This window comes from Chamaea fasciata, unplaced genomic scaffold, assembly GCF_029207755.1.
Source record: "Chamaea fasciata isolate MVZ Bird 193981 ecotype frontalis unplaced genomic scaffold, bChaFas1.0.hap1 SCAF_18, whole genome shotgun sequence".
NCBI classification, from domain to species: domain Eukaryota; kingdom Metazoa; phylum Chordata; class Aves; order Passeriformes; family Sylviidae; genus Chamaea; species Chamaea fasciata.
Genome location: NW_027094103.1, coordinates 11,636,367 through 11,660,338, shown reverse-complemented (window position 1 = coordinate 11,660,338; position 23,972 = coordinate 11,636,367). Strand labels below are relative to the sequence as shown.

At 42.4% G+C, this 23,972-nt stretch overlaps 2 protein-coding genes across 2 annotated transcripts in view; both read right to left on the bottom strand.

Annotated features, from left to right (window-relative positions):
- Positions 1-6,162, bottom strand: part of DNAH10 (dynein axonemal heavy chain 10) — a 49,505-nt gene extending 43,343 nt beyond the window's left edge. The window contains exons 1-10 of the mRNA XM_066200101.1: positions 5,925-6,162; positions 5,564-5,656; positions 4,961-5,076; positions 4,358-4,526; positions 3,890-4,047; positions 2,958-3,188; positions 2,190-2,380; positions 1,443-1,641; positions 563-757; positions 242-412 (exon numbers count right to left, since the gene is read on the bottom strand). Of these exons, the coding sequence (XP_066056198.1) occupies positions 242-412; positions 563-757; positions 1,443-1,641; positions 2,190-2,380; positions 2,958-3,188; positions 3,890-4,047; positions 4,358-4,526; positions 4,961-5,076; positions 5,564-5,656; positions 5,925-6,162 (1,761 nt within the window). The remainder of the gene's footprint in view (positions 1-241; positions 413-562; positions 758-1,442; positions 1,642-2,189; positions 2,381-2,957; positions 3,189-3,889; positions 4,048-4,357; positions 4,527-4,960; positions 5,077-5,563; positions 5,657-5,924) is intronic.
- A 1,203-nt stretch (positions 6,163-7,365) lies between these two features.
- ATP6V0A2 (ATPase H+ transporting V0 subunit a2) lies at positions 7,366-23,103 on the bottom strand. The gene is made up of 20 exons (XM_066199861.1): positions 22,919-23,103; positions 21,507-21,585; positions 20,407-20,504; positions 19,444-19,581; positions 19,007-19,107; positions 18,212-18,338; positions 17,380-17,462; positions 16,942-17,035; positions 16,418-16,630; positions 15,727-15,877; positions 14,915-15,054; positions 14,026-14,183; positions 12,992-13,082; positions 12,580-12,698; positions 11,931-12,141; positions 11,691-11,810; positions 11,136-11,255; positions 9,812-9,929; positions 9,278-9,449; positions 7,366-8,414 (listed from the first exon to the last, which is right to left on the bottom strand). The coding sequence occupies exons 1-20, from the start codon at positions 23,033-23,035 to the stop codon at positions 8,312-8,314; spliced, it is 2,553 nt and encodes an 850-aa protein (XP_066055958.1). The 5' UTR covers positions 23,036-23,103; the 3' UTR covers positions 7,366-8,311.
- Between the last annotated feature and the right edge of the window lie 869 nt (positions 23,104-23,972).

Below are 23,972 nucleotides of genomic sequence, written 5' to 3'. Positions count from 1 at the left end.
CCTTCCTGTTCCCACACAGTGTCTCACATATACAGATGTGCACAACATCACAGCAAATTAACCAGACTATTTCTCCAACTGGGTCCCCAAAAATGAGAGCAATTATCATGTTTGTTTACAAAAATTTTCAGTCTTTTAGATAGTAAATGATACCACACAGGTATTTAGACATATACAGATTTATGATTTTTATTAGGTAAAGAATTTCATGTACTGGATAAGAAATCCCTACATGGAATACCTCTTTACAATATTGCTCCAAAACATTACGGAACTTTTTCATTAACTTCTTTTTAATAGTTTCACGAGTCTGCATGTGTTTGTACTTAACCAGCAAGTCAAAAGCAGCTTCTGCTGATGGAAGGGTCGTGAAAGATTCATCAATAAATCTTGTCATCTTTTCTTCAAAATCCTAAACAAAAAAAGAAAGCAAAGAAACCCTGTCACCCAGAAATTCATCCTGCAAAATCAAGAAAGGGTGGCAAAATGAAAATACTTTCTAATAATAGCAGTCAAGCTTATTTGTACTATTTTTATGGGAATCACAGTATATGGTACTTACTGTAACATCTTCTCTAAATTCTTCCATAACAAATACCCAGTCCCGTGCAGTTTCCATGCTAAAAGGGTCAAAGGTCAGGTCCTCCATAGGACTAATTATTATTTTTATTTCTCTCCGTAGTTCATCAACAGCCTTTGGATTTTCTGTCACAGTTATCAGTTCAGGAATAAATATATTGTAAAGCTCTTCAGTGACCTATTCATTCAGAAGAACATTCCATAAAGTTTTGTCTTTAATATTTTTTTCTGCCACTGAACACGTTATTGTTAAATTTTTCCTTCAAAAAATATCAGCCACTCAGAGAATGATCGGTTTGTGCTGTGATTTAAATTTCAAACATTTTAATACGAGACACTGAAAAAACACAGCAACAATCTACAGACCCAGCACTTCAGTTGTTATAACAGATAATACTCAGTTATTAGTCCTTTTCATTCCACTTTACACACAATTTACTGATTGACCATATTGCTAATTACCCTGACTTAAATTAGCCTAAACACAGCACCTCTCCATTCATATGTTACTCTGCAATTAACACACAGACTCACAGATGGCCACATTTTTTATTATAGTATACTTAAATGGTATTTTATCTAACTCATTAAGGTGGCAACCCACAAAAATCATGAATGTGTGAAACAGTTGCCGCAAGTCTCTTATGTTCACACCACATACGCGGTGGCACCTTTCCCCAAACAGTACTCAGAGAAAAGTTATTCCACCTCCAGCATTCAACGCTGGAATCAAAAGCACCGCTCAGGTCTCAAACACAAAACTAAAAGTTGTTAACAAGTCTACACCTACAACACAAAAGAATCCCCTCTACAGAAGAAGACAGTGAACACACAATCTCTTCATTTATTGTCCATAGTCCTACCTGAAAAATATCATACAGATCCTGACAGACTGAAACCATATAATCCGTTTTTTCAAATAAACGTTTCACGTCAAATTTCCAGTATCGCTTACTTCCTGACTCTTCAACTTGCATACAAGTAGTAAAATAACATTTTTTCCATTGTTCAAGAGTGTTTTTGGCTTCTGTTATTTTCTTTTTTGCAGCAGCTATGTCCTGTCTATTAATCAAATCAACACGGTTAAGATATTATAGATAGAAATACTATAGATAAAAGAACTGTATCTCAACTGGAATAATATACCCTGGTTTAGCAGCTTCTAACTATACAAGATCTAGGCAGAACTTGTAAATTATTTTCAATGTGTTTTTGAAAGGAGATATTATTTGAGGAGTGATTTTGGTTGTATTTATGCCATTTTTCAACCTCTATTTGTTTTACTGGTTTATGTTCTTTCAATACAAAACAGGACAAGAACCTATTTCTTCAGGGCTGATTTAGTAATTTATGAAATTTATGACTACTGACAAGGGTCTAGAGTGACAGGACAAGGGGGAATGGCTTCAAACTGAAAGACAGTAAGTTTAGGTTAGACGGTAGGAAGGTATTACAAAATAATTCGACTTTTAATTGACCTTCTAATACAACTCCAGATGGCTAAAAAATGAGGACACCTCTTTGGTGGAAGCATCATCTACTGCACTTCGTGTAAGACAAGCAAAGCTTTTGATAAATACAGTCCAGCTAACCAGAAACCCAGCACTTACCTAAAGAGCGTCTGCAGATCCACCACTCTGCGCACCCTTGCGGAAATCTCCCAGGAAATCTTTTCCAAGAAGGGCACCATGCGCTCGTCCTTGTTGTAGCACCGTGACATGATCCACACCAGCCTCAGGGCATTCAGCAGGGAAGGGATTGTATGTGACATCACATCAGCCCCACTGCCAGTTGATAAGTTCTGCAGATTGTGGGGAAGATGTCATGAAAACGTACAAATTCATAGTCAATAAGTTAATATTTATTCTGTAGATGCCTCAGGTTATGGAAGTCTGTATTATTATTAAATAAATAACCTGGACAAGGAGACATCCTGGTGCCTAAATAACACACTTGGTAAAGATGTGCGAATCTGCACCTTTTGCTCCAAATGACCTTAGGTCCAGATTTTAAATTTTGGCTCAACTCTTTGTTTGGATGATCTTCAATACAATTTAAACTTTGAAACATCAGCTGTAATTTGTGGCAGAAACTACCTAAAAAATGGAGTAGAGAAATCTTTGTTTTCCCCAGCTCAATTATGCCATCAAAACTCCCAAATTTGGACACAGCTTTGAGCTTTCAACCCTTAGCACCACTGAAACTCAAACAAAATAAGCATCTCTTTTTAAAAATTAAATATAAATTGTTAATCTAGAGTACATCTTTATTGCTGCTAAAAGGTGAAAAAAATAAACAAGAGGTGATTACATCAACAGAGAAACCAAACTCAGGTAAGTAGAGTTCAAACTTCACCAAGTTTTCTCAAGGACAGGTACCTTCAAATGGCGTTCAAGAGTTGAGAGAAACTTAGCACTATCTTGAGCTTCCATGTGATGTTTCTTGAGGTCACTTAAGACTACCTGTAAATCTCCAGTAAACTTAGAGTCAGCTTCCTGTAGTATTTCCAAGACTTTTTGCACCTCTAGAAGCTTTATCTGTTCAGTAAGAGCACTTAAAGTAGCATTTTTTTCACGCCAGAGGTCAATCTCTGCAAGTGGGCCATCACCCTACAAGTAATGTGGAATCAGATAAAAAAAGCTGAATTACCATTATGCAAGAGTGAATATTTATGATCAGGATTATATTTGTTCCTTCTTTTCAATAAACTTTATGCTGAGAGAAACTTGAGATGATTCAACCATGCAAAAAGCCAGACAGAAGAATAACCCTGAAATAAAGAGTGGTACACACATTGAAGGGAACTGTTTATGGGGAGTATATCCCTGAGCTTATGGCTTTTGCACAGGTAACTTTATAGACATAAAATCCCTCAGCATGTTTAGTGGTATTAGTCATATATGCGTTTGCAGAATCAAAACCTGAAAATAAGAATTTTTTCTTTTGTTTGATCACTTTTTTGCAAAAAAAAAAAAAAAAGAAAAAATATAGCTGTCTATTTAAAAAAAAATTACTCAGTGCAGCTTTTAGTATTTCTTGGCTCTTTAGGAGAGAGCAGATAACAAAAGTCCCTTAGTCTTCCACAGTTATCCTGTGTGGGTAGGATCTGCAGCTAATTACTTCATATTTCATTTATATTTTACTTCCCAGAGCCACACAGTTCCTCACTACTTTTGTTCTACTTTTCAAGAACTATTAAATGGTTTTCCAACAATCAAACATGAAGAGGAATTAAAAATTAACACAGCTCTTGTGGGGAGATGAAGCTAAGTCTCCAGGAATAAAAGCATCTTTTCACAGGCAACGTTACCTCTGGAACCTTTTCCTGCTGTTCCTCCAGAACTCTGGATATTAATTTCTGCCAGGTCACTGCACATCTTTTCAGAGACTGAACCACTACTGAAACGGTGGCAAGAACAGTCACTTCTCCATCTAGATTTACAGCTGGCATCTCCAGTTTAAGATCTCCTATTGGAAGAAAACACACAGCATGAACTGTCTTGTTCTGGCAGCATAGGAAATGTGGCATCACTGGGGATGTCTACCCTCTCTCCTACTCTCACTCTAAACTCTTTGAAACACTTATCACTGCTTTCATCCACCTCTCCATGCTGCCTGCTATGCTTCAGGGTGGGAAAAGCACAGCTGGTATCAGCAAAGAGCAGCTCTAATCAAATCTACTTGTTATTCTACATAAAGCCACTCCCAGGTGAACCTCGTTCTACTGCCCTGTGCTCTAATCACCACCGTGCTGGCGGAGGCAAAACATTCACTTCACCTGGTATACTGGGCTGAGTTTCACTCCTCACTGCAGCATTTGAGTCCTCCACAGACTTCATAGATTCAGCCTCGGATAAATTCATCTCTTCAGAATCTGTTTTTTCACTGTCTGAATCAGAGGGAGTTTTCTCAGTCTGCTGCTCACCATGGGAGAGAGCTGGTGAAAACTAGAATTGAAACAGGTGCCATAGATTAGATGGTTCATATTTAAAAAAAAAAAAAAAAGCTTACTAGGAATTCATTTAACCATTAGATATTGTTATGAAATTTAATTAAAGTGTGTTTCCTTCCATTTCACATCATTATTCATCATTCTATCTGCCTCAGGTTCTGCAGGGGAATAGCTCCAGCATGCCTTTATGAAAATCTGTCAGCACAGAAATAGAGGTATCTGGTGGCCCACCCTTAAATGATTCTCAAATAGGGGTAAAAAATGGAGAAACACAATATCGAATAAGGATTAACAAAAACTTCATTTTGGCATATGAAGGTCACTTACTAAATATTAATATTTGTCATGCATAGTCCACACAATACTAAATAGGCAAATCACTCCTAGAAACACTCAAGATTCCATATACAAAAGCTGTCACTCATTTACCTGTGAGATGGCATCCTTTAGCATCGAGAGAGCATCATCAGTCAGCACACCAGACTTTATCACTTGAGAAAGAATCTTATTAGCTTCAGCCAGGTCATTAGGTGCAGCAACTCTTTCTAAACAGTGTACAAAAAATTAGTATAAATCTAATTAATTGATACAGAAAGTATAAAGTCATTTTCATAGTAAGTTAAAACTCCAATAAAACACTACTAGGTTTGGTGCAAGTCATGTTCAAAATTAGTGCTGGTTTTAATGGTGCAAATGCTTTTTCAGAAAGGGATGAAAAATACTTCAGCATCATCACCTGGTCCTAAGTTGTTACAACCCAGCCTTGTAGTTAGAAAACAGTTTTCTCTTCAAAAGAACAGTGGCTTGATTTGAACCCTTACTCTACAGACAGAGGAGGGAAATCTTGCACAGAAATGCTGTTAGATGATGAAGCATGCCTGACCCTGGCTCTATTCTGAGTGTTTTCCTACCCAGTTAATAAGTTGGGTGTGCACTATCCTGAGTCGCAGTCTATATCATATCTTCACAATGGGAAATGCTGTTTAATGCAAAACCACAAACGCTGAGGCTGCAGCTCTTCAGGGCACTTACCTTGGGTGTCTCTCAGAAAATACACAGTGGAATTTGACACAAACTCTTCGGGAATTTCATTAAAAGCCACATAGAAACGCTCACTCGGGCCACCTGCACTGGCACAAATGCAAAATGGGAGGAAAGCATGATATAACACTGCAGATAGATGATGCAAATCCCACAAATAGAGGGGACAAAATTTTAGAAATGTGTGGGATGGAAGGGGCTCAGGAGAACACAGCCAAAGGGATGGAGAGGCAGGAAAAGGGGTAAAGACAGGAGTCAGCGGGCTGCGACTGATGGGACGAAGAGGGCTTTGAGGGAGGGGGAAACAGGGAGCTGGGGCCAGGCAGAGCTTAGCGGCCCGGGGCAGGGGGACCCTCTCCCATGCCCTGCTCACCGTCCGGGCCGGGCCGCTCGGCCCGCAGCAGCAGCAGCGCCGTGCCCGCCCCGCTCTCATCCTCGCTGCCCTCGGCGCCAAGGCCGAAGAAGCGCAGCACGACCCGCGCATCCTCGCCGCGCCTCAGCAGCTCCTCGAAAGGCGGCGGCTCGCTCAGACCCAGCAGGGCGAGCGCTCGGCCCCGCAGCCACAGCAGCCGCACGTCGTCCAGGCTCATGGCGGCAGGCGGCCCGACGCCTCCCGGTGGCCACGGCAACGGCGCGGGGTGGAGCGACGGCTGCTGCCCGCCTTCAGCCCGCCGGGGAGGCTCCGTGCCCGCCTCAGGAGGCGCCTCGAGCGGCCGCGTTCGCACAGAGCCCGCCGCGCCACCGCCGCTCGCGGCCGCTGCTTCTTAACACCGGCCGCCGGCCACGAGCCGAGCGTCCCCTCAACACCGGCCGGCCATTAACCAGGACCGCTCGTTCCCCTCAACACCGGCCGGCTATCCGGACCGCTCGTTCCCCTCGACACCGGCCGGCTATCCGGACCGCTCGTTCCCCTCGACACCGGCCGGCTATCCGGACCGCTCGTTCCCCTCGACACCGGCCGGCTATCCGGACCGCTCGTTCCCCTCGACACCGGCCGGCTATCCGGACCGCTCGTTCCCCTCGACACCGGCCGGCTATCCGGACCGCTCGTTCCCCTCGACACCGGCCGGCTATCCGGACCGCTCGTTCCCCTCGACACCGGCCGGCTATCCGGACCGCTCGTTCCCCTCAGAGCCCACCGCCCCTCACGAGCGCTGGTTCCCCGCAGCACCCGCCGCCTCTCACGGGAGCGCGTTCCCCTCAGACCCGGCCGCCCCCCGGGGCCCGCTCCTTCTCCTCGGCACCGGCCGCCCCTCGGGGCCGCTCCTTCTCCTCGGCACCGGCCGCCCCCCGGGGGCCGCTCCTTCTCCTCGGCACCGGCCGCCCCCGGGGCCGCTCCTTCTCCTCGGCACCGGCCGCCCCCCGGGGCCGCTCCTTCTCCTCGGCACCGGCCGCCCCTCGGGCCCGCTCCTTCTCCTCGGCACCGGCCGCCTCTCCGGGCCGCTCCTTCTCCTCGGCACCGGCCGCCCCCCGGGGGCCGCTCCTTCTCCTCGGCACCGGCCGCCCCTCGGGGCCGCTCCTTCTCCTCGGCACCGGCCGCCTCCCGGGGCCGCTCCTTCTCCTCGGCACCGGCCGCCCCCCGGGGGCCGCTCCTTCTCCTCGGCACCGGCCGCCCCTCGGGGCCGCTCCTTCTCCTCGGCACCGGCCGCCTCTCCGGGCCGCTCCTTCTCCTCGGCACCGGCCGCCCCTCGGGGCCGCTCCTTCTCCTCCCCACCGGCCGCCCCTCGGGGCCGCTCGCTCCCCTCTGCGCCGCCTGAGGCAGGGAAAAGCGTAGGGACAAACACAGGGCCCGCTCGGCACAGCGCAAACGAGGCTTTATTGGGAATTCGTATGAAACAAGTGCAAAAATTGAAATTTGTGCTGTTCTTATGGCACAGATGTTAAAAGATAATGGCAATATCCCCATTTTCACACTGATACAAAAATAATATAAAACGACCCCTGTCCACCTACGCGGTAAAAATTAGGTTCTACAACATCAGGGAGTGGTGTTTGTGTGTCCTTGTAGCCAAACAGAAACAGGGATCGAGGCCAATTCTTTATTCCATGTGCAAAAGTTATTCCTCGCTACAGAAGAAAAAAAGAGTTATACTTCCACTCCTGCCTTCTTCCATAACGTTAAATATAAATATCAGTGTGGCTTCCGAAAGCTTAAAGTAGTAACTCCAGGCAGAACCCAGAATGAACAGATAACATTTCCAGTGCAATTTTAAATATGGCCAAAAAAGAGCACATTGCATTGGCGTGTATAAATTTACACTTTATAATCATCCTGGAATACAGACTGAAAACAGACATTGCTTCTATTGCATTGCTGAATGGTTCCCAAAGTGCACAAGATGCAGCTGGGTTAAGTATGTGATTAGTAGTGAATGTTTAATATAATGAGAAGTCTTTCAGATAACTTAAAAGTAACCATTCAAGAAAATAAAGAGACTCAAAAAAAAATGCCTACATGGGTTTCAGGACAAGCAGTACCAACTTTCTTTTTTTTTTAAGAATAAAATTAATTTACATTAGTTTATCAAGAAAAATGTACATTTTATATCTATATATTTTACAAGATGCTCCAGATCTGCTATGTCTTTCTATGGGAGGTATGTTTCGCAGAATTGTTTGGCTGCATTATAAGGCAATCAGTGAAAACCACTTTGTTCCACAAGAAACCATTCACAGGCAAGATCCGATCACGCAGTTATTTGCAGACAATTCCAAACATTTCTGCTGACAGCAGCCAAATTATAACGCACCATCTTTATTAAAATGTAAAGAAATGTGCTTAAAAGAGAAAGGCGTAAACTTGTATCCTCCACCGGAGTAGAATTTATTCTGAAATTCCACCCTGAAACGAGACAAAAAAACAGAATCTGTACACGAATCCAACATCAGTCGTCAAGGGACAGAACTGTGCAACCCAAGAAGCTGAACAAAACCAACTCCAATCCTCTCACTCGTTTTCTGTGCCGCTATTTAACCTTCCCTTTGCAGTCCCAGGCTAACTTTATGTTTCTCAGGAGAGCTACACACACTAAACCAGGCTGTAATGGCTCATTTCTTACTTCTGGCTTACTCATTTGGTTCTGAGTGAGTTGTAGTCAATTGTTTTGCAAACATGCAATATCATGAGGACAATCTGTCATGTATGTAGCTCTACCTCCTGTCTTTGGACACTATACAGCTTTGTTTAAATTGTAAATTACATCAGATTTCAAACTAAACATGCTCTGAATCCACTCCAAAGTGCAGAGCTTGTGACAGCAAGACCAAGAAAGGATTAAAATACTTAAGGGTTGGCAGCCCCACTCACTAACATAAATGTTCTGTTGAACCAAATAAATGGACTGAAACTATACAGTGAGACAGTAAGACTGAAATTAAAAATACTTATACAAGTTAGTAATATTCTATATTATGAGAAGCTGCAATACTACAAAATGTACTTATATTTTGTGAATGTGGTTGAAGTTAAATGCATCATAAGCCAATAGAATATTTGAATCTACTGAAAATATTCCAGAGGAACAATCAAATCCAACAAACCATTTATTTAATATAATTAAATAAACATATTTCAGTAGCAACGAGGCTGTTGAATTTTACACTCTCCCTTTTTAATAAGACACCTAAAATTTTGCCATTCAAAAATTCCTCTCAAACAAGTCAGTATATGCTGAAGTGGTATATAGAAAAAAACCCCAAACATACCAGTGAAGTCGTATTGCATGGAGAAAAGCAGAAAGCCCCTCCATGACCAGCAGAATAAAAACTGTCAGCACAGCAAAGAATGCCAGAACAGGGATTAGCAGCAAGACGCCGTACTTCGTATCCACACGGAGACCCACCCTCATCACCATCTGCCACAGAACTTCTGATAACTCTAATAAAAACCAGAAAGTTGCCATAATTAACGTTGGATCAGGTACTGAGCACCTGCTGAACATGGGAACTATATGCAATCCCTCTCCCCAAAGAGCTGTCCCCATCCCCTCAAATATTTCAAGACAGACCTCAGTGTCAAAATCAGATCTACTGAGAGCAGTATTTTACATGAAGTCACAGTTTTAGTTTGGAGGCTTCCATAGATCATGATTAGTTGAAATAGGGATTGTTTTTAAATTAAGAAAAAGTGTATCACATAGTAGTATCATTTGAACAGGCCAGCCTCCCTCTAACAGCATTAATAATACAGATGTGGGGAAAAAAAACCCCCAAAATATCCAAAAACCCACCCCCACTTACGTGCATGAGCAAGACTTAATGCCCAGAGTCTCAGGTATGAGGCCGTGTTAGAGATGCACCCCAGACAGTATTCAATGGTATGAATTGCTTGATTCATAAAAACATCTGCAAAGTTCAGCTAAAAGAGAAAAATACATTTGTATCAATTTTAACAACATAGAGAACAAAACGCAAGACAACAAAAACATTCACCTGCAAATCCTCATTGCATGGAAGAAGAATTCCATTGAAGGGTAATAAATTGATTTTACATCAAGTAAGAGAAGTGTGCCATGTACAAGATCCTTATTACAGAGATAACATTTAAAAACCATCAGATGCTACAGTTTTCCAGTATTACCTTGTTGATAGATAAAAACAAATGCAATTTATGTTTTCCACAAGGACTATGATCTAATACTTGAAAACTTTAAGTACCATGACCAGCCATGGTTCTAATTTCCATTCTATTGAGGCTCTAAGTTTACAGTATCAATCTTTTCATCTTTAAAAACAGGGGTAACTATCAGTAATGCTACTGATAGAGAGATAGCCACAAATATAAATACTTGTTACTAACAGAGTTTCAAAACTTATATTACGGAAAATTTCAACACTAACTTTGTCTGAACATTGTATTTCAGAACTTACTTCGTTTAATACATTTTATTTGAGCAAATAATTCTTGTATTTTCTATGCACAAGAAACAAGAGTCTGCTACCCCGGTGAGACAAGAACTACACATATTCTGCACATTAGGAAACTGAAGCAGTCCTTTGTCTTTCAATTCACATGGAATCAGTGGAATCTGCCCAGACCTTTAAAAATTTGCCCAAACTAAACAGCAGCCGTGGGTGGGGACTAGGAATGCTGCCCATGTCCCCCAACCCCCATTAGCAATAATCCTCATCACAAGATGTAATTTACAGACATAGAAAGACTTTTGTCCAGATGAAAAGCCAAGATTAATTAACAGGAAGCTGGGCAGTCACCACCTTGCCTCAAGTTATACCATAAAACCAGAGAAAACCCAGGATTTTTATCCCACTCTTCAATATAAGAAAACCTGTACTCCTAGATGCAGAGTCTTAATTGCAAATAAAACACTCTTTCTGTTCTCTACTACAGATAAGTTGTGGTTTACTGTAACAGTCTGAAAATACCAAAAAATAATGATAAAATAGCAACAAATAACTCTAAGTAAACAGCATTTGAACACCAAGGTCTTTGTAAAGGCTCAGCTGAGTTTTGAAGAAACTCAGCAGCGTACAGACTATCCATTGATTGCCCGCTTCTAATTTGCTTTTAGGGACATACAAACCAGAGATAAAGTAAAAACATTACCTCCTCTGCATCCCCCTCTCTGTGCCCGCTGTCTGAATGGCTGCCACCTTCTTCGAGATCATGACACGACAGGAGACAAAGCTCTTCCTCGCTTTCTTTGCGGATCAGCTTGTAGCCACTCTACAAAATGGGAATGCATTGTCTCTTCAGCAGGCTGCCACTGCCATTTCTTAAATTTACTTAGAGCAGTCGCAGGCAAAAAGATTTAGCGGAACAAAGTACTACTATGTGTCTCAGTCCAAAACTTTCCAAACTGAGCAGAAACTGGTAAGACAAGGAGTAATGGGCTCAAACTGAAATTCAGGTTAGATATACAGAAGAAATTATTTCCTGTGAGGGTGGTGAGGCCCTGGCACAGTTTGCCCAGAGAAGCTGTGGCTGCCCCATCCCTGGCAGTGCCCAAAGCCAGGCTGAAGGGGCTTGGAGCAACCTGGGATAGTGGGGGGTGAGCTTTAAGCCCCCTTCCAACCCAAGCCATTCCATGAAATACCCAGTAAGGACATACTCTGTGCAATAAAACACTGAGGAAACGTGTGAGTGCCTTTCAGTACTTACCCTGTACATTCTTATGCCTCGGCCTCCGCTGTGCAGCCAGTATAAATAAAGTGGTTTACCAAGCAGCATTACAGGAACACAAAGAAAAGCAACACTAAGTAAAAACTTCTGCAGAGGAATCTGTTGAGGGGGGGAAGGAAAATTAGATTAGATCAAAAAATCCCAAGTAGGAAAAGCCATCTCCTTTTCCTCTGCATAGGGAACACAGGATTCCCAAAAGCTTGGACCAGCATTACTCACCTGGCCACTGAAGAAGCTCTTTGTTTCACCACTAGGAAACAGGAACATGTTGATAAATTGTATTAGAATACTGGGGGCAGTTGTGGAGTCCTCTGCAGAGTATGCCAACCATTTAAAGAAGATCATGAACACCAGGTAGCCAAATATGCACAACATGAATAAAAGCTCAGGAATAAAAACCAAATAAATATTATGGGTCTTCTTGAAATGCCTGAAAGGTAGAAATGGGGAAAAAATAAAAGTAAGTTTTACCACCACAGCCCAAATATGATTCCAATAAAACAAATCAGTTTAAAAAAGCAAGACTGAGATTACCATTCTGAGCTGATTTATTTTTGTTCAGTGAAATTTTATCAGGTATTTCAGTGGAAATAAAAACTGTAAGAGGCAGGAATCTTTACTTACCAACAAGTGAAATAAAATCTTTTATTAATTTGTTTTGGGATTTTTACTATAATACTGAACCATCATGTCACATATGTGAAGGAAGACCTCTCCATTATTGTCTTTTTTTAAGAACAGTTTTTCACAATTACTCTCATTCTGTTCTCAAAAAATAATTCCAGATTCTCTTACCAGATTAACTGCTATAATTCCAGACTTGACAAAAAAATACAATGTTGGTGTTATTTTAACTTCTCGTACTTACAAGTGGTTAAACAGCCCCAACACAACTCCAAATGTCATGTGAGTCACTCCAAAGATCACAGACATTTTCATTTTGAATGAATTCAAAAAAGTGAGACGGTTGCTTGCCAAATTCCATATCTGAAGAAGAAAACACCAAACCAGCATTGAAGAACACCAAAAAAAGCGGGAACAAACCAGTATCCTTTTTCTACTGGGGGACCAGAATTCTACCTCAAATAGAGGTCACAACAGAAATTTGAGTTTTGTAAAAATAATTCAACCTTTGACTTGACAGAAGGAAAAGTCCTGTTGAACAGAGAATGCAAACAGAAATGTATCTTCTTCTTAGTCACATTTATCTTGCTTATACACATATCAAAATCTAATGGACAAAGACTGATCATCACAAGTGGAAAAAGAATGAAACTGACCGGATCAATCCCAAAGGGATAAGCTCCATTGTAGACACCAGACACATTTGGATCCAGTGCTAAATACTGATTAGATTTCAGATCCTCGAGGCTGCAGTGAAAGAAAAGCACACTCAGATTTGACACTTTAAACACAATGACAACATACTTCCAGTTCTGCAGGACGCTGCTCCTGCTTTCCTTTACCTAACCCACCCCACTGCCACGCTTTGAAAGGATTTTAAGCACAAAAGTCCTGACTAATACAAACAACAGCAAAATAAAACACCTAGAACCTCACAATCTGGGCTTAATTCACGCTCGCTATCTTTCAAAACAAAGTTTGTGGATTTTATTCTACATTCCCCTAGAACTCCAAGTTTTATTTTAAAAGTTCACAGTTTGCTTTTGCATAAAACTCACTGTCAAGCATCCAAAGAATAATTGCTACCTTTTTTCCCCTTTTGCATTTGGGGAAGTTTCTACTTTATTTTCTTATAAGTTTTTTAGTATCACAGCGCATACACCCTGTTCAAATTTTAACTAAAGCCAGTGGTCCTGACTATTTAAAGCCACATCCTGTTTTGTAAGGCACCAGGAGATCCAAGCTGTAAACATTTAAATACCAAAGGGTCATAACACCTCAAGTCAATGAGGTTATCCCATTCTGAGAAAAAGCAGATGTGACAATTCACACAGACTAGTTTTTTTCCTTTTTTTTTTTAAACTATCAATAAAAGCTGTGCAGAGACTAATGATTGTCAGGTAATTAATTTACTTCATTAATAGTTAATTTCTTTCAGTAGAGGCTAATGCTGCTCAGCTATTCATTCCAGACGCATGACCTAGAACAAATAAATCCAAAACTAGACCTGTCATTTTTTTATTCCTCTGCAAATCCTTATCTAGACATACACACAGACCTGGAAAATATAAACTAAAAGATCAATGTAAAGACAAACCATAAGAGGATAGTTAAAACACATGAACAAAAGGGTTAAACTGCTGCAGGAAATACATTTCTGGAATAATGGTATAGCAAACATGCTGCTCACCTCCAAACCTTCTGTTCAAACATTGCTGAAACATTCCATCCAGATCCAAATATATTTATTGACTTTGAAAAACAGTCATTATAGATCAATCCAGTGTATATAGAAAACAGCCCCATTAACAGGATCACGTATCGGCCCTCAAATAACATTTTCATTATCTGTCAGCATTGGGGGAAAAGGAAAAAATAGAGAATGTCATCTGTTGTGTGAGCAAAGGTTAACTAGGTATGTCTATGAGAAACACATTTTTGGACACATAAAGACTTCTAAAAACTAAAATTTATTTGTGAACAGTCATTAAGGAATATGAGCTCCCATGACACACACTGAGACTTTTATCACCAGCATTCTTACAATAAGGAAGAGTCTTTTTAAGCCATTTCCTTCCTGGGACTACTTTACGAGAAATGACACATTTGCAGGCGCTCTTAATTGAAAATCATTCTAATGAGAGATGCAGGTGTTCCTGCATTTCAACCCATAGGATTAAAAAATTAAAGTGAAGCGTAATAGATTTCAAACTGCAACTCTTTTATAAACAATAAAAGGTGGGATTTGAAAAATCATTTTCTCCTCACGTTGTCCCTGCAATGACATTTTGTAAACCACATCACTGGTAGAGTACCCCTGGTAAAGACAAGCTTAAAAGTATCAATTAATTTTTTCTAAGTCTTTCATTACAACTCAATTATTTCTGCTTTTTCAAGGAAAGTGAATAGTTTAAAATATTAATCTCAAAGAATATGGGGGCTTTAAACACAGAAAATCCTAAAAGAATGAAAAAAACCCAAATTAAAAACCCCCATAAAACCCGGTACTTTTCAGAAACACAGTGACTATTCAAATGATCTGGCTGGATTGGAAGTCAATAACTTGTAATTCCTCTTACCTCATCCTGTGCTCTTTTTAACCTAGGGTGGTTTTCATACAGTATTGTCAGGAGTGCAAATACGAACATGAGCAGCCCGTGCCCGAAGTCTCCGAACATAACCGCGAACAAGAAGGGGAAAGTGATGATGGTATAGAGAGCTGCAAGGGTAGCACAGCACATTTCAGGCACAGCGCAACAGCTGATCTTCTGTCTGCACTATCCCCAGGCAATCCCACACTCAAATCTCCCCAAGTTTTCAAGTTTGAAAGACATTTCATCCCCTACTCATAGACCTCTCCCCCCACACTGTAAATTTAACTCAGTTTAAAGCTTGTTTATTGTGTAGCAACGGTAATTTCACAGTTGAGCAGCAGCTGACAATTCTGAGGATAATAATATGAGCCAAGGAAATAAAACCCAACCAAACAGTTCTTCCTCTGTGGGTACTTCAGGTCTGTATTATAAGGTACAGAATGACCCAGCCAACAAGTACGTATTAAAGTGGGCTACACAACAAGCTGAATTTTTACACTTCAGTAAGATCAATTACCATTACCAGTTTTCTTTTATTTTTTCCCCTAAATATCTTCCTTACCCAAAGTTAAACATATAAAAGAAAAATTATACAGCTATTACCACGACCTTTCACGCAAAAATAATTCAGTAAAGAATCCCACTGCTGCTTGGAGCACTCTTTGTGGTTTTGATGAGCTACTAACAAGCAGCATGATTGCCACCATTTGGCCTCTGCCAGTGTCCAATTCAGCAAGGTTACCAAGGCAAGCAGCAATGACAGCACAGCTCACAGCTCAGCTTTCAGAAGGACCAACCTGGATTAACCTCCCCGTAGCTTCCAACTCCATAAGCATCAACGATGCTCTGGAACCCTGAGGTGAATTTATTGGTACGTATCAAAGTCGGAGGAGGTTGTGTTGTTGGGATGGTATTCATGAATGAGGAAATGGTAGCTCCACTCTTCCTCTAATTACAGACAAAAGATATATTTGTGTAAGATCTCTGTTAATCTAATCAAAGTGAAAACATTTGCTCTATCAGCGGTTTCGCTGATCCAAAAATACCATTAAATTAAGCCCCAAGTTTAACATTTATCCCTTGTACCCCCCTAAAAACAGATTATGCATAGTGTGGTAATTCTTACTACATATCAGGTATCAGATGAGACTTATCAGTCACATTTATTATAAAACAAAGATTTGTTATGACAAATTTCTCTCATAAAACAAAAACTAATGGAAGGCAACTGCCACCTCCTGCATGACTGCAAATAGCACTGTGGGCCCAGCTGGACTGAAATCCAATACATAAGTTATTCAAGAAATAAAAAAACAAACTACACACAACACTAAATAAAGGCTCTGCTTATAAAAAAATGTTTTATACAGAGACCCAGCTCTGTCTGTGCCTACTTTTAGTCTATTGTTAATAATAATTTTCTTCCCTTACGTGTAGAGTTAGTTCAAGATAAAAGCTTTAACATCAGTGAGCATTCAGGTGACTTACTGAGCCTTCCTCCAATGCATGGCGCAAATTCTGGAGATCAGCCACTGGACACCAAACCTCAGCAATTAAACATTTATTTGTGACATCAAAACTGCACAGGTTAAGGACGTGGTAAATGGCTTTCATCTTCTTCACCTGGATGACCCAAGTGTAGATGGATTCCGATGCTTTATACAAGACCTGGCGCAAGTATTCCTCAGTTTTATTCAGCACCTTTGTTTGAGAAAAAAACCAAAGATCTCGCTGAGAATGTGACAATGATTGTGTTGATCACAGCAGGAGCACCTCATACGTGTCCAGTGCTGGGCCATGTTTTCAGGAGGGCAAGCAAACCTCTGCTGAGAAGAGAAGGCAATGCCACGTACTGTGAGGTTTAACAGATATGTGCAACATGAGACACAACTTACTGCCCCATCACCTCCAAAGCTGTATGTATGCTAGAAATTATCTTTAACACCGTGATCCATCAAATGATAACCTACAGTGCAACAGCTCCAGCAAAAGGAAATGTGCTCTTTACTCACAGTTTCAAGATCCTGAATGCGAACATTGAGTCCTTCGACCACGGCCTGGCGCTCCTCGGTGGTGTCGGGGTAGGGGTACACGTGACAGCGATAGCTGCAGGAACACAGGGCTGTGGTACATGACCAAACTCCACCAAAACAACCACCCAGCCCCCTGCCACAGCCAAATCTGCGACACACCACTTAATAACCACGCGACAGATTCAGTATTTTGCCTGTACCTGGTAAAGAGTGCAAGTGCAATGACTCATGTATTTATTTGTAAGCTGCGGAAATACAGAGCTGGATGCAATAAGGGGAGGAACAAATTTAACACGATAAAACCTTGCCTAAAAATCGACACTCCTAAAAAAGGGGTGCAGGGGAAAAACCAACTAGAAAAAAAAAAAAAAAAACCCAGTTATAAAGGAATGTACATACATTAGATTTACTTCTTACCAGTCACAAATCTTCTTAACTTTTTGGCCGATTTGCTCACCCCAATAGGACACTAAAAAAACAGCCCACTTTGTGGTTTCACCCTAAAAAAACATAAAAAGTAAAGCTGATGAATAGTGTTTTAACCAGCAATTCCACTGTGATACAATTATAGAGCTAAGTAACTATGTTGAACCAGAAAAAGCTGTTAGTAGCATTAATCTTCCATCTGTTTAGTGAAGATCAAACAATAAAATTCAATATCTCTTTCTCTGTTTTAATACTAGAGAAAACCAGAAAAAGTTTCCAGGGAAAATCAGACATCATACTTTACTCTCTCAGAAGTCTTAGTAAGAAGAGTATTTTAAAAAAGGTAACAAATTAGAATTCAAGAAAAAAAAAAAGGTGACAGATTAGGCTGCCATAATTGATTTACAACAAATTAATTTTGTAAATTCACAGAAAAAACTTCACAGAAAACTAGCCGTACTTGACTCGTGACTGAATGAACAAGTGAAATGGCTATTAAAAGGCAATGCACTGTACAGACCTAGTTAATAAATATCCAAGCAGTCGTTTCTGCCACGTGTTTTGACCAAGGTGGCCAATCATAAAGTCACCACAATTCCACAGTGAAGTTCTCTACTCCTCAAGCTGAACCAGGACAAATTAACTGCCGCTTCTACAACCTTGAATGTTAGAATCTTACGAATTCTAGTATTTCAAAACAGTTTTTCCTCCAAGGACACTGGGCCATCATTTCCATTTGCTGCAGACAGAGCTGAGCAGCAATTCTTCCAAATCACATGAAAAGAACAAATGAAATAAACTGACCATTACAATGTTTACTCACTGTATCTGGATCTTCCAGAGCCCTATCCAACTCTGCATAGGTAAGAAAGGGATAGCCTTTACAGACTCTCCACAGCATTTTCTCAAATGCTTCAATCTTTGCTATGTGAACTAGCCCGGATATGAACCTAGGAAAAGGAAAAATGTGAAATATAAGATAAAATTTACAAGAACAAAATTTGGAAATTCAGAGTACAGCACCACAATAATTCAGTATCTGCCATGGCTAGGGAAGGAAGCATCACCCTGAAGAGGAAGTAACTGGTACAGAAAATACCAATGGGTATATAAAATTTTTATTTGCAAAATAAACACACTACACCTGAGCACACAACTGGAGATACTTCTAACTGGTTATTTCTGTGATAGCGAGACTATTTATTTTTTCTTGGAAGACACCCTCTCATAACAATGCCACAGACAGCAGTATCCATTCAGCATTTCAAAGGCAACACAATTAATGTTACATTTACAACTGACACTTCCAGGTGATTAAAACGCTGTGTGCTTATCACAGAAAAAGAGCTTAAACAATAGAAGGAAGTAGTGATTTAGAGATTTTCTTTTACACACGTCCTTGGTATGATGCAAGCTTTGTGACAGCTTTATTGGGCACAGTCCTGTTTATCTCTTCAAATAATCTGGGTTTGATATAAAGGTACATTGGGGCCAGGCTCCTGTCCTGTCTAAAACTGTTTGGCACATCTGAAATCACTACAGGCCATCTTTAAAGAGAACAACCCATCCTTTACAGCCCCTCACCAAGCTCCTGTGAAACAGCACATGCCATACCCACCCCAGCGAGGCGCTCAGCCTGTGCGTGCGGTTGTAATCCACCAGTGGCTCATTTTCCACAGGAGGAAATTCCTCAAAATTTCCATGTAAATGAGATTCATACTAGCAAATAAAAAGAAAGAATATTCATTGCTTTCAGGGACAAAAAAAACCCCCCAAACATCTCTCATTTTTGTTATTATTCTAAAGAAGAAAAGGTAAATGGTTTAATTAAAAATATAAAACTCATTTCTGCGTACAATTCAGGCAACAGAGAGATCCTGGATCTCAAGTGCACTGCTCTTAACAGTCAGTGCTGCCAAATTACAGTGTAAAATTTCTGAATGCAATTTATGCACCAAAATAACACAATTACACCTTCATTTTCAAAGAATTCAACAGGGAAAATCGCAAAAATGCCACATGACAACAATCCCCGTCAAACACCCCACGCAATACCTCAGGTGTTCTCCTGACAAAATTCCGTGTGATCTGTAACATGTACTTGTATTCTGTCAGTTCAAGCAGGTTCTTCCTCAATTTTTCTTTGTTTTTAGTTACTTCCCTCAATTCTGTCTCCAGCTTCTGCAGCTGTTCCTAAGGCACAGAGCAAAGAAAAGACAGAGAATCAGTTACAGGAGTTTGGAAAACAGAGTAGCATTCATTCTCAACACCTAATAATCTGACACAGTGACAGGAGTCTCCCATTTCTTAATTAACTAGAGCTCCATTGGTTTTATCCCTCAGTCTGCCAAAGGTTGCTTTGTATTGAGTACACTTGATCCTCCACTGGCATCTGTTCAGCCTGCTGCTCTGCCCCTAATTTGTGTCAAAATAATGCAGACCTGGAAGGAGAACTGCAGATAGCACAGGGTGGAAGATCCCCATTTATTCTTTTAATAAAATGACAACAAAACACAACGCTATTCATAATTAGATCTGTGTTTTACAAACCTCCGCTTTGAATGCAACACCAGAAAAAAGCATTCAGAGAAAACAGCACCACGTTCTGCTGAGTGACCAGCACCTGCAGAGCCTTGGGCAAGTAAAACTCCCACACACTTGGAGATTTTGGCTGCACAAAGAGCCTTAGGTAAGTACCAAAGCAATAAATGAGGCTGAGGGACTGCATCTACAGACAATCTGCCTGGAACAGTGTGATGTGCCAATCCATCAAAATATAACAGATGACTGCACGCTCCCTGAGTTTGCTTTGACCCTTTCACAGGAATTCTGTGTTAATACCAAAACCTCACTGGCTTTGAAGTCACACTGGCAGCAAGGAATCAGATAAAAAGGAAAACAAATGCTTCTGCTCCCCCCTCACCACACCCCAATAATTTAAATCATGAATAATAAGACACAAGTCATTAAGCTTGAAATTAAGTTCCGAGACTTTGGCATCTGTTTAGTGGAAGTTACCTGGATCTCTAAAATGTGTTTCAGCAAGGGAGCAGGAGGAGCAACATCTCCTTCAGGAAGTGGGATATCTGCTTTTTTAATTTCTTGTACTAAATACCCTGGAGTGAGCAGAAAAACAGAATCAGAAAGGAAACTGCATTGCCTACACTTCCTAGAGTGCTGCAGAGTTGACCTTCAGCTGTTCTTGATGGTGCTAATCACACTGCAGCATCAAGCCCTGGCTATTTTATTCATTCATTTCAGCAACAATGTACCAACAGAAGTCTTCAAAAAGGAACTTAAAGAGTGGTGGGGATAAAACACACAAACTATTCCTGCCCTGGAAGTCTGCAGAAGCAAGCAAACTTCAGAGGTTTCTCTTTCCGAACAAGTATTTTCTAAGAGGCTTTTACCATTTCACAGAACCTCTTTGTTGCAGCTCGGTGCCACTTTCTGCTAATGGTGCAAGCCTGTCACTTTCTGCCAGAGACAGACGTGCTGCTCACTGACCCATATTTGGAATGAAAAGTGTTCAAACAAAGCAGCTTAAGCAACCTTGACAACAAATGCAACTCACACTGGGCAGGGGGACTGCCAAAACAGCTGCTGGCATGACCAGCACATGCCTCTGAGGGGAGATTCCAATCAAAGGAATCCTTCAGTTGTAACTTTTCCTCAGGAGGCAGCACTGAAGACACCTGCATCTTGACTGTAATGCTCTGCAAACCCTTCTCTATTCATTAACTACCATGAGAACACAATTATTAATAACCTGAGGTATTGTTGAGGGTGCCTGGAAAATCAACAGTATTGAGCTACACAACGTGAAAAATCAGGGAATATCTTACAGTCAAGGAAATACCCATGGAAAAGCTTCCCTTTTCCTAGCAGAGTTTAAAGGAGCAAACACAGCCTCATCTATTTATCAGCAACACATTAGCAACCATTCTTTACCTCTGTGCTTAAAAAAAAAAAACCCCAAAGCTATATTTAGTGTAAGTAAATTTCACAGCTTACAAAACATGGGAAGGTTAAAAAAACCCTGCAGCTGAAACCTTCACAGTAGTGCCACTCTGGTAGTGCCACAGGTGAGAAACAGCAGACATGAAAATAAAGCTCACCAAGTATTCTTTCCATTTCTTCACATTTCTTCACTTCATTCACATATTTTCTCTGAAACACACTTACATTTGGGTTAAGCTGAGGGAGAAGGACAAAATGCTTATTAGGCATTTGAAATAGTAACCTCCCCTAAGAAACCACAGCTGTTCCTGCAACTTCCTGGAGACAATTTGCATGAGCTCTGTGCTCTAGGTGCTTTTCAGCTGAGAAGGCACAAAAACCCAAAAAGATTACCAAGTCTTCAAACAGCCAAGTTGGTTTTATTAAAGCAGAATTATCCGTGCCATTGGCTAGTTTTAATCAAACAACAAAATAACAAGGTCTGCTGGAGAAACCATCCCTAATCTTATTTTGACAGTTTTTAAATACCGCTTAACGACTTCAAATTAACAAACCGTTTTTTACAAATTTGCTGTGATGCATTTCCACAGTCTGTGTGCAATATTAAATTTTATGTACATCCCAATAATGCGAACCTGCAATATCTCTGACTACTTATGCAGCTATTAAATCAAAAGCACTAGTGCAATTATTTCTATAATAAAAGGTATATCAGGTAACTAGAACGACATCAAAATGTGAAACATACACTCATGTCATCAATCTTACAGATCTGCCTCCTCCTCCCTGCCATATTTACTAACTAGCTGTTAATTTAAGTCTTCCCATCTTTCCCTGCAACGATTTTGCAAGCTACATTTCTAATGTATATTCAGAAGACATTCCAAAGTCTCAGGAAGCAAGCCAAGATCATATAATCACGATGACACAAGGCAGAGACGTGGCTAATTATTGCCCAGCCCAACTTTATGTCAGGCAGGCAGGCAGAGAGTTTCCTCCACGGCGAAGGGCCCCTCCAGGAACAGGAACCTGGGATCAATAAACCTAGAGAGCAGGTGCTCCTGTGGGTCTGGCAGTGGGGTGCATGCATCCAGCAGCTGAGCAACAAACGCTCAGGCTGAAGGCACTGAGGCTGCAGGTGGGTCAGGGGCTCTCTGGCTGCAAATAACGCCAAGTTGAAGCTGCTTCTGTGAGGAAGGTGAGATACAGCCATCCCAAAGCATTCCTCCCGAGTGCCGGGGCTCCACACTGACTTCCCATCCCTCATCCACCCACCCGGGCGCGTTCCGGTGTCGCCTCTTTGGGTGACGCTGCCTTGGCACGGGGTTGGACTGGATGATCTCCAGACATCCCTTCCAACCCTGACAATTCTGCGACCCTGCTTTCAGGCCAAAGCCACACAGGGACGGGCCACACACCTGCCTGTCGGAGTCAGGCATAAAAGCAGTTTCCGCAGCCCCATCGGGGCCAAGCCCACCCTTGCCGACGGCGGCCCCGGGCCCGGCTCGGCCCTCACGCCGGGCCCCTCAGCACCCCCCGCGCTGTCCCGGACGGCGCCGGCGGTACTCACGTCTCGGAACTCGGCCAGGCCGCGCTCGCCCACCTCGCTGAGGCACTCGTAGGCCGAGCCGCTCTGCAGGAAGAGCTGCGCCAGGCACACGGGCTCGCCGCGGAACAGCGCGCCCATGGCGGCGGCGCGGCCCGGGGGGCTCAGCGCGGCGGGCGGGCGGAGCGCGGCCCGGGGGCGGCCATGGCGGGGCGGGGCGCGGCGGGGCGGGCCCGGCCGCCGCTTCCGGGGCGGGGAACGGGCGGGGAACGCGGCCCGGGCCCGGGCACTCCCGGCGGAGGTACCGGGAACGGTAAGCGGCCCTGGCTGCCGCTGAGAGGTGGCTGTGTGAGAGGGGGAAATGCGGGACGGCGAGAACATGGTGGAATGGCAGAAAAGGCTGAGCCGGAAGGGACGAAAAGGATCACTGAGCCCAGCACCGTCCCGGAGAGCCGCCCCGTGTGGGCTTGGAATGGACCTTAATAACAAATAACACCCAGTCCCGGCCCTTCCTGCCGTGGGCAGGGGCACCTCGCACTAGAGCAGGCTGCTCCACTTCGAACACTGCCGGGCTTGGGACATGCACAGCCTCACTGGGTAACTTGTTCCAGTGTCTCGCCACCCTCACAGGAAAAAATGTCTTCCTAGTATCTAACCTCAGTTTCCCTTCTTTCAGTCTGTACCCACTACTCCTTGTCCTGTTCTACAGTTCTTGGTGAAAAGTCCCTTTTCCTGCCCCTGTAGGTCCCTTCAGATACTGGAAGGTTGCTATGAGGTCTCCACACCACCTTTTCTCCAGGCTGAACATCCCCAGCTGTAGCCTGTCCTCATAGCAGAACTGCTCCAGTCCTCTCCTCAACTTTGTGGCCCATCCAAGCCACAAGAAAATCCCAAATGTTGGATTTCATCAGCTAAGGACAATGAGTAGATGCTCTCTGCACCCTGCACACAGACACAGCAGGTTGCCAGTGCAAAGCATTAACTGGAAAAGAGAATTTCAGATTAATATGAGAACAGCTGAAGGGTTGTGTCTTCTCAGAAGTGTGAGAAGTCTGCCCACTGCTCCAAAAATAGGTGG